Source organism: Vicugna pacos, chromosome 9 (genome assembly GCF_048564905.1).
Source record: "Vicugna pacos chromosome 9, VicPac4, whole genome shotgun sequence".
Lineage (NCBI taxonomy): Eukaryota > Metazoa > Chordata > Mammalia > Artiodactyla > Camelidae > Vicugna > Vicugna pacos.
The window spans coordinates 41,224,553-41,240,458 of record NC_132995.1 but is presented as its reverse complement, the minus strand read 5'-3'; the positions used below and the strand labels follow the sequence as shown (position 1 = coordinate 41,240,458).

General features: G+C 54.1%; 2 protein-coding genes and 1 long non-coding RNA gene across 10 annotated transcripts in view; 1 reads left to right on the top strand and 2 right to left on the bottom strand.

The window, feature by feature from the left end:
• The window catches only part of SLC7A6 (solute carrier family 7 member 6), a 30,535-nt gene extending 29,325 nt beyond the window's left edge, over positions 1–1,210 (bottom strand). For 3 of the 6 annotated variants that reach the window (XR_012075729.1, XM_031680741.2, XM_031680743.2), the window contains exon 1: positions 1,079–1,210. The gene's annotated coding sequence lies outside the window, so the exon portion shown is untranslated. Of the gene's footprint in view, positions 1–765; positions 886–930; positions 1,035–1,078 lie in introns of those variants that run through there. The other 3 variants (XM_006203725.4, XM_072967598.1, XM_072967597.1) reach the window with 3 other exon arrangements.
• A 1,157-nt stretch (positions 1,211–2,367) lies between these two features.
• On the bottom strand, positions 2,368–14,265 carry PLA2G15 (phospholipase A2 group XV). Of its 3 annotated transcripts, none has more exons than XM_072967605.1 (6): positions 14,045–14,251; positions 11,007–11,163; positions 8,669–8,772; positions 8,318–8,416; positions 7,696–7,920; positions 2,368–5,968 (listed from the first exon to the last, which is right to left on the bottom strand). In XM_072967605.1, exons 1-6 carry the CDS (start codon positions 14,157–14,159, stop codon positions 5,457–5,459), a joined length of 1,212 nt encoding a protein of 403 aa, XP_072823706.1. In that variant the 5' UTR covers positions 14,160–14,251; the 3' UTR covers positions 2,368–5,456. The 3 variants fall into 3 exon arrangements, with proteins under 3 accessions (XP_072823706.1, XP_006203786.3, XP_031536598.1); XM_006203724.4 differs by having other exon boundaries at positions 2,369–5,968; positions 8,669–8,787; positions 14,045–14,265; XM_031680738.2 differs by having other exon boundaries at positions 2,369–5,968; positions 7,696–7,795; positions 8,669–8,787.
• Positions 14,266–14,297: 32 nt separating this feature from the next.
• Positions 14,298–15,238, top strand: LOC140698171 (uncharacterized). Its single transcript, XR_012075738.1, has 2 exons — positions 14,298–14,479; positions 15,000–15,238. It is a non-coding gene; the product is annotated as an uncharacterized lncRNA (long non-coding RNA).
• The last annotated feature ends 668 nt before the right edge of the window (positions 15,239–15,906 follow it).

The following is a 15,906-nucleotide window of genomic DNA, read 5'->3' as shown; positions in this document are numbered from 1 at the left end:
AGGAAGACAGGAGAAAATCAGGCTTATGGTTTTCCAACATGTTTGTCAGGAAACGAAAATCAAATTGTAAGCACTTGAATGACAACCTGAGACCAAAGCTGGGAAACAAAAAAAGCACACAGCAGGACCTTAGCAAAGTGGGCAGCCTGGGCCGTTTCCTCAAGGGCCTCCCAGGAGGCAAAAGAAAGTTGAAAATGATCTCAGAAAGCACTCACAGGATTTCAAAAGTCTGCTCCTCCCAGATCTTCAAATCAGGGAGCAGCTCTCAGAGATAAGCACCAGATGGCTGAGCATTCTGAGAGCACAGGCGCTAGATTCACTGGCAGTGCTTTTTTTCTGCCCATCAAGGGCAGAAACTGAATTCTTTTCACCAAGCACACAGTCCAGTGCACACAAGAGGTACTCAAAAACAAATGTTAAATTAAATATCGATTCCTGCCTACAACTGACCATAACACACGTGGTGCCCAGCCTGCCTGCTCAGTGCTTAGTGAAGAATTCTCAGAATGTTTCACCAGTATCTTTCCATTTACAGCAGGAGGTGATCAAACAAGATGACAGGATATGAAGACACTAAAAAGAATCTTAATAGCAGGAGCACACCACCCTCTCCCTCCAACAGGCCAGACTTCCAGCCCAGCACAAGACAGTCTCCCCAGGGGCCCAAGCTCTGCTCCTGTTCACACATACTCAGTCTTGAACCCTCGGTCTTTCTCTCTTTCAGTTTTACACGCAGCACAGGTTCTTTCTCACCAACAGACTCACATTGGAGTACCTCACACAGTCTCTCTCGCGTTCAGTGTCGCATTCAGGGCCACTCTGACCGCGGTCTCTCTCACAACCTCCCTCTGAGTCTCTCTCACTCCTGAAGGCCCCTCACGCTCACGGGCCCTCTCGCGCGCACAGCGTCCCTCTCGGGCACGCTCTCACCAGCAGCGTCTCTCACGTGCCCGCGGCCCGCACGCCCCGCATCCCGCGCTCGGCTGCAGTGCCGCTGCCCCTGCCCCGCTTCCCCGGCGCGGGCCCTGGACCCCGCCTCCGGCCCCGCGCCCCGGTGCGCCCGCCCGCGGCCCGTTACCTAGTGGTGGCCCAACGCCTCCAGGATGCTCCGTCGCGCTGCCGCTACCGCTGCCGCTGCCCCCGCCGCGACCGCTCAGGCCCCGCCCCCTCCACGTCACCGACCGCCGGATCGCGACAGCGCGCGCCGCGTCGGGACAGGGCGCGCGGCTCCGCGGGGAGCCCGCGGGCGGCAGCTCTTCCGGGCCCCAGGGGGCCGCCCCGGCCTCTGCAGTCTCGCCGGCCGGGCTGTCGGAGCCCACGTGTGCGGGGACAGCCTCTGCGCGCGCTTGGCGGCTAGCCCCCAACGGGCCGCGATCTGGGCCCAGCCACCTCGCAGATTGGATGGCCGCTCCCCGACCCTGCAGTCTCGGGGCCTCCGAGGGAGGGGACGCTACCGCGGGGACCTCTAAATGCCCCCCCCAACTCGTTTCCTCTGTGGCCCTTGGCCTGGGCCACACACCCAGGGGAAACACATACATCTCAAACAAAGAGCTCTAAAAAGCTTCCATATCCGTTTCACAGCCAACCCTCTGCCTAGAGACCCGAGGAAGACACAGACTCAGGACTCATCATCTCAGTTAGCTCAGGCCACCACACAAGCATTGAGGCCCCACAGACACAGAGACACTGTGGGGCTTCCAAAGCCAACTCCAAGCCTTCCTGGGGCTCAGGCTTGAGGATGTTTTTCCGTCCTCATTCTGTCTGACCCATCCTGATGGAGCTACACCCTCCTTTCCTCTTCCTCTGGTTGTTCCTCCTCCATCTCCTTCTAGGAGTCCCTTTCCTCTGCAACTCTTGAGACTCTGTGTAGGGCCTCCTGAACTCATTGGCAGCTGACCCATACCCTTTAGCTTCCTGTCCACACCTCAAGCCATGATTCTCTCCTGGGCTGTGAAGTAATTTCTCCCAGACATGTGTTCACTAAACCACACACAAAACCCTTCTCCCTGCCGCCCAGTGACCCAGCCAGAGATGGGCAGCACCCTGGACCCTTCCTCCTCCTGTCCACCCCCTAGGTCCTGCATCTCATGGCTTTCTTCTCCCCAGCCATAATACCCTCCCAATCCCTGTTCCCTCTAAGTCATCCCCACAGGGTAGGAGGTCCCCCTAAAATACAGATTGAAATGACTTTGTATCTCCTCTGCCTCCATCCTCCACCCTATAGACCTGAGATGGTGATCCTTGAAGAGTCCTCACCAGTGCTGCCCTCTTTGTGCTGCTTGGAATATCTTCCCTAACTGTGAATGAGAGTAAAGGCATACCTTATGTCTTATTGCTCTTCCCTTTATTACATTTTTTTACAAATAGAAAGTTTATAGCAACTTGTGTTATCAGATGATGGTTAGCATTTTTTGGCAATAAAGTACTTTTTAAATTAAGGTACATTATTTTTAGACATAGTGCTATTGCACACATAATAGGCTACAGCATAGTGTAAACAACTTTTAGATTCACTGGGAAACAAAAAAATTCAGATGACTCACTTTACTGCAATATTTGCTTTGTTGTGGTGGTCTGGAATCAAACTGGCAATATCTCTGAGGTATGTCTGCATGTATATACTTGGAGTCATTAGCGTCTGACGCTTTGCCCCTGGATCAGTTCCTCCTGCCTCCCTGGCCTGGCAAAGAAAGGGCTCTGGACACCTGTGTCACTCAATGGCAGCCAGGCCACTTGTCTTTGTAACAGCAGCATATATGACCTGCCGGCTCAGAGAACCTCTGGCTTCACTGTCTCACATCCAGTTATAGCAGCCTGTTGGCAGAAAACCCACCATGAACCAAGCACTGAATTAGATATTCTCAAATACCACCAATATTCCTCAGGACCACCCTGAACGGTATATTTATTCATCACTGTTCTTCAGATGAGCAGACTGAGGCCCCGGGAGGTCAGGAGACTTCCCAGGCTACTTGGCTGGAGCTGGTAGAGCTAAGACTTGAACCTCAGTCTGCTGGTCCTGAGGCCTGATGGTTCCATGTCCTTTCACTGCAGCTGTAAAATCAAGAATGAAAGTAGGGCTGAAATGGGTCAAAAGTGAGAAGGTGGCTGCAAGGCCATCAATAAGGGTAGCATGAGTGGGTAGGTGTCAGGGCAGAGCTAAGAGTCAGGCTCATCAGGACCTAGGGAACCCAGGGATAAGGGTTCACTTCCTTTCACGCTGTCACCCTTTTTCCAAGGCCAGCGATGTGACTGGATCTATGTATTCCTAGGCAACTTCACCCTCTCTGGGCCACCCATTCTTCCAGGTTTGGCCAATAACTTGTGCAGTGAGTAGGTTTGGAGCGCCTTCTAGTGGCCCAGAGTGTATTGGCGCCTGAAGCCCAGGCTGGCCAGGCTTCTGTGGAGGAGACAGGAACTGGGGCTCCCACCACTCTCACTGGCCCCCAGCTCTGGGCTCTGCACCACAAAATTCAGTCCTGGACCCCATCCCTATGCATGCTTCCTGCCCTGGACTCTGTTTCTCCGTTTCTCCATCTCCATTTGGTCCCCAGTCTCAGTCCCTCTCTCTGCCCACCTTGGTCTCCCTCTGTCGTCGGTCTCACTCTGTCCTCAAAAAGGGACAGATGGTGGGTACTGACAAAGCAAAGTAGAAGGGTAGCATCCTAAGAAGAACTCTGGGTTAAAAGGATGCTGAGACCTGCAAGCTGAAGGAGGACAGAAGGCTGGGAAGGGGAGTCCTGTGGGATTGTCCTTGGCCCCTAGCTCTGGGGTGGCATTTAGGGCCTGTTGACCAGACGGGAGAAGAGGGAGGGGGGAGCTTCACTCCAATGGGAATGTTTCAGGTCCTGGTTCTTAGTCCCAGGAGAGGAACTAGATTCCAGGAAAGGAGGCAGGAGGATGAAGCCCATAGAAGTACACAGGAGCCATGCTTTGGTGCTGAGAACCTATCAGGGTCCCAGGAAAGGTCAGGGTCTAGCCCCTGATTTCTTGCCTCTCTAGCCCCCTCACTCTTCTCATGCTTAGAGCAGATTTGCTAAGCCAGAGGATTTTACAGCATCTGAAATACTTTTATTGCCAGAATCGAGGTACAGCCTGCTCAGAGCCCCATGTGGGGCCAACAACTCAAGAACAAAGGGAGAGACAGATGCTGGGTATGAATGCAACAGAGAAACCTTGTTTCCACTCCACAGAAACCTTGTAGGACAGCAGCACAGTTCAGTCTGACTGTGGCTTTGGAGCCCCACCCTAGAAGCTAGACCCAAGTCTTGGCCTATAGCTATTGCCCACTTGGAGACCACTGCCACCAAGACAGATCCAGATTCTCCATCCCTGCTATGCACAGATCCATGCAGCACCTCTGGAGCAGAAAGAAAACTCCCAAGGGACCCCCAAGGGACCCCCAAGGCACCTGGCTCTCAGGGGCCTACTCAAGTTTCTGGGCTAGTCCCTGCTGACTAAACACCACTGAGCTGCCTGGTGGGGACAAGTGCTGGGCAGAGTAGGAAAGAGTCCTACCTCCTCTCAGCCCTGTGCCAGCCCACTTGAGCAGAGTGGGATTGTAGTGGTGGGTTACCAAGAAGGCAGATCATGGCAGCTCAGAATGGCCCTGGCTGCTTCCTTGAGTTCTCTTTCTTCATGAATACCCAAAGGGCCATGGCACTGGGCCCTGCTCTCCTGCTTGAACCACAGTCCCAGGGCGAAGGGAGCCAGCATCAGTCTTGTGGTCAACAGCCCAATGAAGGAGATCAGGGCTCCTAGGACACAGCCCCCAGAACCAGGGACCACCTGCTGCCCAATCTGAGCTAGGCTGTTCTTAGAGGTAAAGGAGGTAGGAGTGAATGCCCCAGGGCCTGGAATCCATGGAGAACACAACAACCCACCCCTGCCTGCAGGGAGAACTGGGCTGCCCCTAGAAAGCCATAGTCAGCCTATCTGAGCAGCTAGGCCACGAGGAAGCCAGTAGCTCCAGCCACCCATGGCCAGCAGCAGGCTGACCTGTGGCCAGTGTGTGAGAAGGTTCACCCTAGGGACAACAAGCCCATCTTAGGGGCCACAGTTCAGTAATACTCCTCATAGGAAGGTTGAGGAGCCAGGGCCTGGTGGGCAAGTGTGAAAAGGCCACAGGGGTAGGAGGAACATATGGCCCTAGAGCTGGGGACTGGGGCTAGGTGCCAGCCAATCCACCTGCAGAGCCAGTCCTGAGGTCACAATTCCACCATCAGCAGCATTCTTTCTATCAAGGGTCCCTCAAGTAAGTCCAGACTACTTCTACCTTCCTCACTCTTAGAGAGGAAGGATAAGAAATAGCATGTCCCCGTGGCAGGCGTTTCACCACCCAAGATCCAAGGCCTTAGACGGTCAGTCATAAACTGCTAAACTCACGGGCCATGGTAGCCCCGCAAGCCAAGAGAGCAGCGGTGGGAGCCATCCCACAGCCCCAGCTGGCACAGAAATCAGGGCTCAAAGAGCACGCTTTTCAGATAGGCCAGGGTAGTGGCGTTGGCCAGCATTGCGATGTGCTCACTGCCTGGCAGTGCCTGAAATGACACTTCGTGCTCCTGGCGACTGTGCCAGGCCTGGCACTGGAGGGCACTCTGCAAGTTCACAGTGCCATCACCATCACCAAAGCAGATTTTAGGGTCACGGTCCGGGAAGCTCTCATAGTAGAAGGAGTCTGGCGTGGGGACACCAGTGCCATAGAGGCAGTGCAGCCGCACACCAGGCGGCACCATGGCTTCAACCAGCCCCTCTGTGTCCTGCCGCATGAGCCATCCATCTTCGAAGCTGATGTCCTGGAAGAACCTGTGATAGTCCTGCAGCGTATAGTTGGCTGTGGGTGTGCGCACGAAGACCTTTTCAGATGACCAGGTAGAGTTGTAGGGCAGCAGCCAGCTGGTGGAGACGGCAGACCGCTGCTGCTCCCGGATCTTCAGGCGCCCAATGACTGGGATCCGGTTATTGTCTCCTGCAAGGAGAGGGCTCCCGTCAGTCTGTGCTCGGGAATGAATGCAAGCTGGCCGGGCAGCATATTCCCCTGCCAGACCCCAGCCAGCACCCCAGCATCTCTCCACTGTTAACGCCCTTATAGCTTCCCTGTTTCCCCGTATCTTTGCTCTATCTGGGAAGCACTCAGCTAAGACTTGTTTTTTCCTTTTGCATTTTGTCACCAGGGATTTAGGCAGCATATACCCACAGCGTGATTTATGATACCCTCCTCAGGGCACTTCTTAGCCGGCCTGTGGGCACTGACCTTGTCAAAGGTGAATCAGCAGGTTGGCAGCCCAGAAAGGTCCTCTTAATCTTTTATTACATTGAGCTATGTAAACATTTTTCTCTTCCTAGGCTCAGATTTCTGGCCAGCCAGCCCTGGCCTCATCCCAGGCACTGACCTGGGCTGCCAGCCCTGCAGGAGACAGGGGAGGAGGGGAGGCTGCAGGAAGAGTGAGTCTTTCTCACAAAGGAATGCCAACAACATGAACACACCCACCAGCCAGTGAGACCTCTGGTGGATGAGCTGGAACTTGGGAACAGAGGCCCTCTGCCCTGCTCAGGACCCATAGCCAGCCATCACCCCATCTCTCTGACTGCAAGCCTTCAGCTCTGCCGGATGGGGCCTGGTTCTAGGACCCCTGAGGAAAGAGAATTCCCTAGCTAGGGGTTCATGACTACCATCCCTCCTGCCCAACCCCACTCCAGGACTGCCAGGGCCAGACAGCAGCTTCCTGGAATCTGAGCCAAAGCTCTTAGGGGTTCATGGGGAAGCTCTGAAAGGGCCGAGACCTGAACTCCACCATGGCAACTTGTCTCAAACTCAGGGGATGCCCTTTCTGGTCTAGGCTGGACAGAGTGGGCGGCTGTGATGAGTCTTCACTATAACTAGAATCACTGTCCAGCTGATCCAGAGTCACTACTGGGAGAGGCACTGGGTCTGACCTGATCACAACGATCAGGTGACCAATAAGTAGGTCAGACAGTGTTGGTGACTTGAGGAAGAAAGCTCATCAGACGCTTGGCACAGCCCTGGATCACAGCTCCTGAAGTGAAGGTCCTTGGGGTTCACACTCAGTCCTGGCAGAGGGAGGAAAGCCCTAAGACTACAGCTGGCAGGTTCTAACAGCTGTGAAAAGGCAGATGGATTGGAGAGGAACAGGGAAGGAGGTGGCTTTCCCAACTACCAAGCAAGCAGGCCAGACAACTCTGTACCTGCTTCCTCCCTACGTTGCCCCCAGAGGCTCCTCATGGCCACAGATGGAGACATAACTCATAAACAGGAAATCATAGCCCAAACTTCCTTCTCTGCGGCAAAGGTGGGGATGAAGAAGTGAGGATGGGGGTAAGGAGAAGGCTCCTTCAAAAAACTCTGAGTCAAAACAAATTAGGCCAGCCGGGCCCCTGCACACTGCGTGTGTGTACATGTGTGCACTGTATGACCGACAGTTATGCCACACCATGTACATGCTGTAAGAAACTTAACACAGATAACCAGGGACATCAAATAGAGAGATGAATTTAGAAGTAGTGTTAGATTCTTCTTTGGAAAGAGACGTTTGGAAAAGACCCTGGAGAAGGAAGGGTCCTGCCCCAAGAGAAGAGACATTAGTGTGGCCCAGGAGGACATGGTAGAGAGAAAGAGAGGGCTCCGTCCCCAACACCAGCCCCCGTCCCCCAACACTGGGCCAGGCAGGGTCTTACCTGAGGCCAGGACGCGCAGGGTCTTGGCCACGCCCCCCCAGGGCGCACCCAGTGCCACAAAGGCACGGATATACTTGTCCTTCCAGGCCTGCGGCTGCTGCTGCAGAAAGTAGAGCGTGTACATGTTGCCCATACTGTGGGCAACCAGCACCACGGGGCCCCCATACAGCTGGTGCATCTCCTCGATCATCTCGCGGAGGGCCAGGAAGTAGGGCCCGTTTTCATCTGCAGGCCAGAGCCAGGCAGGGGTCAGGCAGGCAGGGTCCTGGGGTCTGAACCACGGCCTGTGTCTCAGGCCAGACCCAGGACTAGGTGGGTGGGGAGAGTGCTAAAATCCAAGTGGGAGGGGTCTGGTTCCTCCTCAGTTTCCATGAAGAGAGGAAACAAAGGAGTTCCTTTTCCCTTCCTCAGCCTCATTATCTTTCCCCAGGGCTGAGGCCCAGAAATCCTGGGGTGAGGATGGGGGGAGGACCAGACAGATTGACCAGGGGTGGTAGCTGTGACTTATGGGCTGGATGCCAGAGATTCAGCTGGGAGTAGGGGAAAGCCTGGGGCCTGTGGCTGTGATCTCCTCGTCCCCACCTCCCAAGACCTCAGGGAGGAAATGAGGGCAACCACTTACTTGGAGCTCGGCGCCAGTCGTAGGGGGCCCCCCGGACATCCTCACCTCGTGTGTAGCCCCAGCCCACAAGGCTCTCCACCATGGTGTAGAAATAGGAACCTGTAGACAGAAATGCACAGGATTAGAGAGAGTACAGTCATCGTCGGCCACCCACACCACACCTGCTAAGGAGACTGTCACATCTACTTCAGACAGCTCTCCTGAGGCTTTTTATCATTATAGGGCTCTGTGCCCACACTGATCAGAGACAGTTTGCAGGCTACCCCTTCAAACAACAGGGATCTTCCCACTCTAGGAGTCCATCAGAACCCTTACCCCCCTTCCTGGAGGGCACGAGGAAGGACTACATACCCACACTGCTTTTGCTGGGGTCCAGGAACTCCAGTGAGAAGGTCTTCCCGAAGCCAGGGACACGCACATCCACACCATCAGGAAACTGGGTGGCACGGGAAGTCCTGTTGTAAATCAGCCTGTCAGGAGGGAATATTGAGCCAGTGACCCAGAGGTGACACTGAACTTGCTGTGTCCCAGTACTGCCCTGTATCCTGAGCCATATTGCCTTCCCGTCCTCAGATCTGGTCAGATCTATAGGGGAGAACAAAAAGTATCAGAGCAAGTTTATAAAAAACGAGGGAGGGTATAGCTTAGCATGCACAAGGTCCTGGGTCCAATCCCCAGTACCTCCAAATTTTAAAAAAATTATTAAAAAAAAAAGTTTGTAAAGCACAGATCAGAGTAACTACATCCAAATGAGGACTCCCACCAAGGCTCACAATATTCCCTTCTCCTCAGTGTCACCCACACCAGAATGAAGATCCAGTTGGGAGAGGGAAGTGCCAGGTCTGGCTGTACCATGAACATTGCACTTGACCCCAAAAGGGAGGCAGCCTAACTGTGCAGCCTCCCATCACTCCATCTCCATGAATCCAGCTCCTGTCACCCACCATAACACAACACAGGGCAAAGGAGATGGAGAATGCAACACACAACAGAGAAACCCCCCCTCTGGGCCTGCGCACCTGTGACTGCTATGTGAGGGGGTGGGCAGGCCTATAGAAATGATGGGGACAGGGTGGTGGGAGATGGGAGGAAAGCCTTGTGCCTGGCTAGGAACCCTGCTCTGGCCTCCCCTTATACTAAGGAGGCAAATGTGCCCACGAAAACAGGCTAGACCTGCAATCCTCAGGCAATCCTCAGTGGTCCTGAGTCCTACCCACCCTTAAAGATCAGCCACAGAAAGCTGACAAGATACCCAGCACTGGCCCAAATAATAAATTCTGGGGGCACCCACTCTCTCCAGGGTAATCTACAGACCATCTCAATGGCCACTAAGCAAAGTTCTGGAAGCCAAAGCAGTCTGTGCTGGATGCAAGTCTAAGCAGGTCAGAGGACCAACGAAGACAGACAAGGCCCTCTTGGTATCAGCCTGCACCTCCAACTGGCAGTACCTGAGACCATGTCTCTGCTACAAAAATAGAAATGCAGATCAACAGCCCAGAAATAACCCTGATCGCACACAGAGGAAAGAGTCAACAAAATAGGCATCATAAACAAAGACAGGGTACCTAGAGAACCAACTAGAACCAGCTAGCGTGCCTCCAGAGGAAAAAATCTTAATTTGTGATACTCTATTCAGCTCAAATATTTATTGAACACTAATTGTGTTTCTGGCCCTACAGCTATAAAGATAAAACAGATACAGTCCCTGCCTTCAAGGAGCTCAGTGTGGGAAGGAACCTTAGCTCTGGGTTCAAATCTTAGTTCCGCTACTTATTAGCAGAGTGACCCTAAGCAATTTTGTCACCTTTTTGAGCTTCCAGATTTCCTTATCTGTAAAACAGGTTTAAAAACAGCACTTATTTCACAGGGTTGCTGTAAGCCTAAATGTAAGAAAATATGTAAAATGTATAATGTCCAGGGGGAGGGTATAGCTCAAGTGGTAGAGCACATGCTTAGCATGCACAAGGTCCTCAGTTCAATCCCCAGTGCCTCCTCTATAAATCAATCTATCAATCAATCTAAGGACCTCCCTCCCCCCACAAAAAAATAAAAAGCATAGTGTCTGTATTCAATAAGCAGTAATTCTGATTATATGATTATCTCATTAGGGGGAAAACACCCTTTGGAAAAAATGTTTGGCAGGCATGGAATGGGGGTTAGAGAAAACAGGCCCGGGGGGTTAGAGAAAACAGGCCCGGGGAAAGAAGAGGTTAACAGCTCTGGGCCTGGGGGAAGAAGAGGTTAACAGCTCTGGGGAGTGGCAGGGAGACTTCATGAAGAGTGAGTGGGAGTGGATTTTTCAGGCAAAGGTATAGAGGTAGATTCTAGGCTGAAAGAACAGCATGTGCAAAGCTGGAAACTTGGCATATCCCAGGAAGCACAAGCAGCTGGAGGGGCAGGTGTGGCCAAGTCAGAAGCAAGGGAAGGGGTGGGGGCCACAGTGAGGCCAACCACATATAGGGAATGAGCACATAGAGGGCATGTGGCACTGGGACATGAGCAGCAGAAAAGGGAAGAAAGTTCTCTCTGGTAGAGTACAGAGGTGGTGCCAACCAGACTGAAGAAATGGGAAGGGAGAGAGGTCAACGACTTCCAGGTCTCTTGAGTTGCAGATGACATGGAAATGGGTTCTGGAGGCCTCTTTAGGCTGGGTCAGTGAGCGGCACCCCATCTGTGCCCCAGCCCCCACCTGATGTTGTCAATCCAGCAGTCAATGATGACAGGAAGCAGCAGTTCGAGGTTCAGCCAGAGTGTGAAGTAGCTGTCCGTCCTCTTGGAGCAGAGGTAATGCACGACTGTTGGCTTGTCCAGCTTTGCCTCCAGCTGGTTGCCCAAATCACCGGGCACTGCAGGGGGACACAGAGCATGTATGAGGCCCTGGGCCTGCCAGGCTGGAGACCCAGAGGCCTTCTACACAGAGCTGTCCCGGGCCGTGGAGTAGGCAGAGTCTTGTATACCCTGAAAGAAGCATCAGGAAACAGGATGGAGTAGTGGGCCACTGAACCAGCCAAAACTGAATCCACAGAAGGCAATCTAGGACAGGCTTGTGAAGGGGGACAATGAACAGAAACACATTTGAGAGAAGCTCATACTGGCACCTACTGGCCTACAGAGGTCCCCAGGCCTGGCTCAAAGCCAGAGCCTGTGGGCTGCTAAACCTTGCTAAAAATTTCAGAGGGCAGATCATCTGGAGGGCCCTAGCATCCTGGCACATCTGGAAGCTGTGCTGGCTATCCTGAAGCAACATGCCATTCGAGCCACAGCCCAGCAGGGGTGGGTGTGACCAGACCCCAAGGATGACGTCTCTCTACCTGAGCTGGTCTATTCGGTCCATACAGAGCCCTGGGGCCCTAGTGACACTTCCCCCAACATTCATGGCCCCTCACAGTCTATTTACTCTCAGTGACCTTTTAGGCCTCACTTGCTCCCACCTGCCATGCTCTTAACACTTTTCAAACATATCCCCATTTAGGATCCATGATCACTAAATGGACACCAAGCTCAGCTCTCCTGGGCAACTGGGCTCCAGCTGTGAACCCAGCCCTGCAGAGGGCTCACCCTACCTGTGCACCACCCAACAGGGTCCTCAGGGCAGCCACAGGAGGCAGGTGTGGCAACTGCAGAAGTGGGGAGTACTTCTGGATGACATGCCTGTGGACTAGGCAGGGCAGTGTAGAGACCCTGGTCACCAAAGAGGAAGCAGATGAAAGAGGAAGTCACCAGATCTGCTTTGCCTGAATGTCCTTCGCCCTGGCCAGGCTGTGGCCTCTAAAAATAGCAGTGGACACTTCCTGAGCCCCTTTGTGCCTAGAATTAAGACAAGAGCCAGCCACGTGCTTTTCACCTCAAATAATACTGGGGGAGAATATCCTTATTATGCCTACTTTACAGATAAGGAGACTGAGGCTGGAAGAGGTAGAAATGGCTTGCTACAGTCCCTTCCCACTTCCCAGGGTCTTCTTCTGTATCTCTTCTCTGGCCTCTGCTTCTTCTACCACCAATGTGGGTCCCACCCATAGGGACTAGTCACCCTTGGATGCTGATCCTCTGATAGCCAAGGCCAGGTCCCTGCTCTGTGCCCAGCAGCAGTGTGTCTGCAGCCCATCATGGGCTTTCCCAGGATAATGCCAACAGCCTCATTCTCTGAGAAGCTGGGCAGGTTAGGATTTCAGTTGCTCTGTGCCCCTAGGTGATTCCTGAGGCTTCTCTTCTGTGATCTAGGATGATCAAAAATGGAATGAATTAAGGGGTGCAGTTAGTACCAATCCAGGTGAAAAGGCCTGGGACCAGTCCAGTCAGGGACCACATACTTCCCAATACCACACCCTTCATACTCACAACTCTTTAGGCCCACACATGTCTCCCTGCAGGCTTCCAGGATAAAGTCCAGATGACCCAAACAGTCACGAGATCAGCACAATCCACTCCTTCCCCCACTCCATTCCACACAGCCTGAACTGCTTAGCTCCCTCCCTCTGATATGTAGTTCCCTCTGCCTGGAACTCTTTCCTTGCCTCAGCTCCAGTTGCATACTTCAGGAAGCCTTTCCTAACTGGGTGGTGGATTCTCTGTGCTTGCCCAGCATACACTTTACCTCTGGGTGTCATCCTGCAAGCTTGGGGAGGAAAGCCAGGGCCAAATCTGCCCAAATCCCATGGGGAACCTGGGCCCAGCATACCCCAGAGCATGGACTGGCCCAGAGCTCCTGGTGGAGGACCTCCTGGCACCACACTGCCTGCCAACTCTACCCTTCTGTGATCTGCATCATTCCCATTAAAATATTCCCAGCAGGTAGAGCATGGAGTGTCATGCTGCAGCAGAAGGTAATGTATACCTCAGCATGCCTCTGCCTTCAGGAATCCTAGCTGACCAACACAGTAGTTCAGGGCGGCGGTGGCGGGTGGGGGGTGTGTGTGTGACAGCGTGAACGAGGCATTCAGGGCCCCCAGGACAGAGGTCTCATCCTTGCCCACCGCCAACACAACAAAATACTGTGACTCCTGTACAGTTGCCAGAGTCAGGACTAAGAAGGAGGTAGGCAGGGGAGGTCACCTACCCCCAACATAGCATAGTTCAAGTAGGTCTGGCAGGTTAAGGGTGAAGTATGACATCTGTTCATAACCACTGTCTCAACCTCTCTCTGTTTATAGCCATCCTAAGATTCTCTTGGGCCTCCTTCCTCAGGCCCAATCCCACCCATGTGATAAGTTAGAGGGGAGACTTGGTGGCAGGCTAGGAGAGCAATCTTTTCCCCAAAGAGCTTCCTTTTAGTAATGCCCTTTGACACGTGTAGGGGCTGGAAGGGTGGAGGGAAACAGGTTCCTAGCCAAGCCCAAGTCAACGCTGAGTCCCCTGAGAGCCAACTCCAAGGCCACCCTACCTCCTACAGGCCTCAGGAGTGGGGCCAAAGGGCCTCGGTCTTTCCAGCTAAAAAATGCGGATCAGGCGAGGCAAGGCTTGGGACTGACATGAACAGGCGGACCGATGCACAAACGAACGGTAACCCTCCCATTTACCCCCATCTTCTACTGGAGAAGACAAGAGGTTGACCACACCCGCGCCCAGCATAGCGAAAAGTGGACAGACTGACTCAGGTGACGAGACAGTCATACGCTCCTCCATCCCGTGCTTGGAGCAGATGCATAACTAACTGGAAGACAGACCCGCCCGCAACCCACCAAGCCGCATGCACGAGCGAACGGATCCACGACTGGACGCGCGCCTCACCCAGTACCACCGGTGGGGGACGTCCGGCCGGGAGCGCCGGGTCTGCGAGCATCAGGAGGAACAGGAGGCCACTCGGGAGCAGTGCGGCGCGGTAGCGGAAGAGGCGGAGGCCCATGGCAGCGACCGCAGCTCCAGGTCTGAGGTGTAGATTCAGCTCCCCGGGCTCGCGCCTAGGCCGGAGCAGCGGCGACGCGCTTAACCCCGCCGCTCGCAGACTTCCACAGCTGTCAGGCCAATCAGGGTCTGCCTCCTGCAAACGGCCTGCCAATAGAGACTCGCCGCTGGGGAGTCCCTCCCAGTCGGAGCTCACCGCCCCGCCCCTGCTCATCCCTGGCCAACTGCTTTAACCGCGTTGCACGCCGAGCGCATCGATCCACTGAGGTTCAGCCTGGTTTCCACGATCTCAGCTCATTGGACCCAGTCCACCGCTGCTGGGTACCCAGGACAGCCCTTGGCACCCTAAATCCACGCCGCGCAGCCCTCATCCTCGATTCCTGGCTCCTCCCTGACCAGGGATCTAGAATGCCCCGGACCGACTGGGAATTCAGGGTCCAGTGCTCACCGTTGCTGAGCGTCAAAACAAGGAGAATAAGGGGGGTTGGGTGTATAGCTCAGTGGTAAAGTGCGTGTTTAGCATGTGCGAGGTGCTGGGTTCAATATCCAGTACCTCCATTAAATTTAAAAAATTATAATTAATAAACAAACAAAAAACCAAGAATAAGGAGAGAAGCCAGTCCCGGGCAGTTCTTGAGCCTGAGGGGCCCAGGAGCTGACCAGGAAGTTCGTGCAACTTTCAAACCGGTTCTTCGCACACTACCCTGAGGGCACCTGGGTTCAGGCAACCCTGGCCCAGGGACCCCCTGCCGTCTACCCGGGGAAGGGATGTGAGTAGGACGAGTAGAGACCAGGTCAGCGAGTTTCGCTTCCCAGTGAGAGTTCTGTCCGCCTGTTTCAGGGGCTTGCAGTATGGAGTAACTCCAGACCCAGCAGTTCCCGCGCCTGAGAGTGGGCTTGAGCCTCGGCCCTGTGCCCGTTGGAGAGTTCCCCCGAAGACCGGGAGGGGTCTTGGGACTTCATGTCTCCCCTCCCCAAAATTCCACCCCACACAACCCTGGGATCGGAGAGGACACAGACTCCCTACACCAGGGATCAATTGAGAGCGAATAAAGTGGGCAAAGACTTGACAGCCAATAATATTTTGGTACCTTGCATCACTCAGGAACAGAGAGGCCAGCATGTTTGGAGACTGGAGGTCTTGATCCTTCACATACCTCCTCATGAAGACCAGACAACACCCTGATCATCCCTGGCTGGTCCCAAGACCAACATCCAAGAGCTTTATCCTGCCCCTTCCCTCACTCCCTCCTTCCTTCCTTCCTCTTGGTCTATGGCTGACCCTTTCCAGCCTCTCTGGAGTCCCTCTCAATGAATCTACTCACTATCTTGGCTTGCCCCTCCTGTGTTCTTATAGTGAAAAACGTAGATGGTTGGGGTACCCTCCTCTCTTAAGGTCCAACTATCTCCCACCTCAGACCCAGGCCCAAGGACCCCCTTCCAAAACCCCTCCTTCCTCACTACCATCCCAGACCCCAGCGGAGGGGGTGCTGAAGACCCATCTGGTGCAGGTCCTGTGTGAGTTACCATAGAGACCTTTCTGCCAGGGCTAGGGACAGGCAAGAGTCCAGAGCCAAGGGTTAAGTGAGGGAAGGGGAGGGATCAGGACTGCCTGAGCCCCCCTGAACTCTGGCCACAGTCAGAATGTCTTGTCAGCTCAGCAGCCTCAAGTGACAATGGGCCCCTTAAAGGGTGACCTTGTCCTTGGGAGTTCCCTGGTTCCCTGGTGCTCCACTCCCATAGGTCCT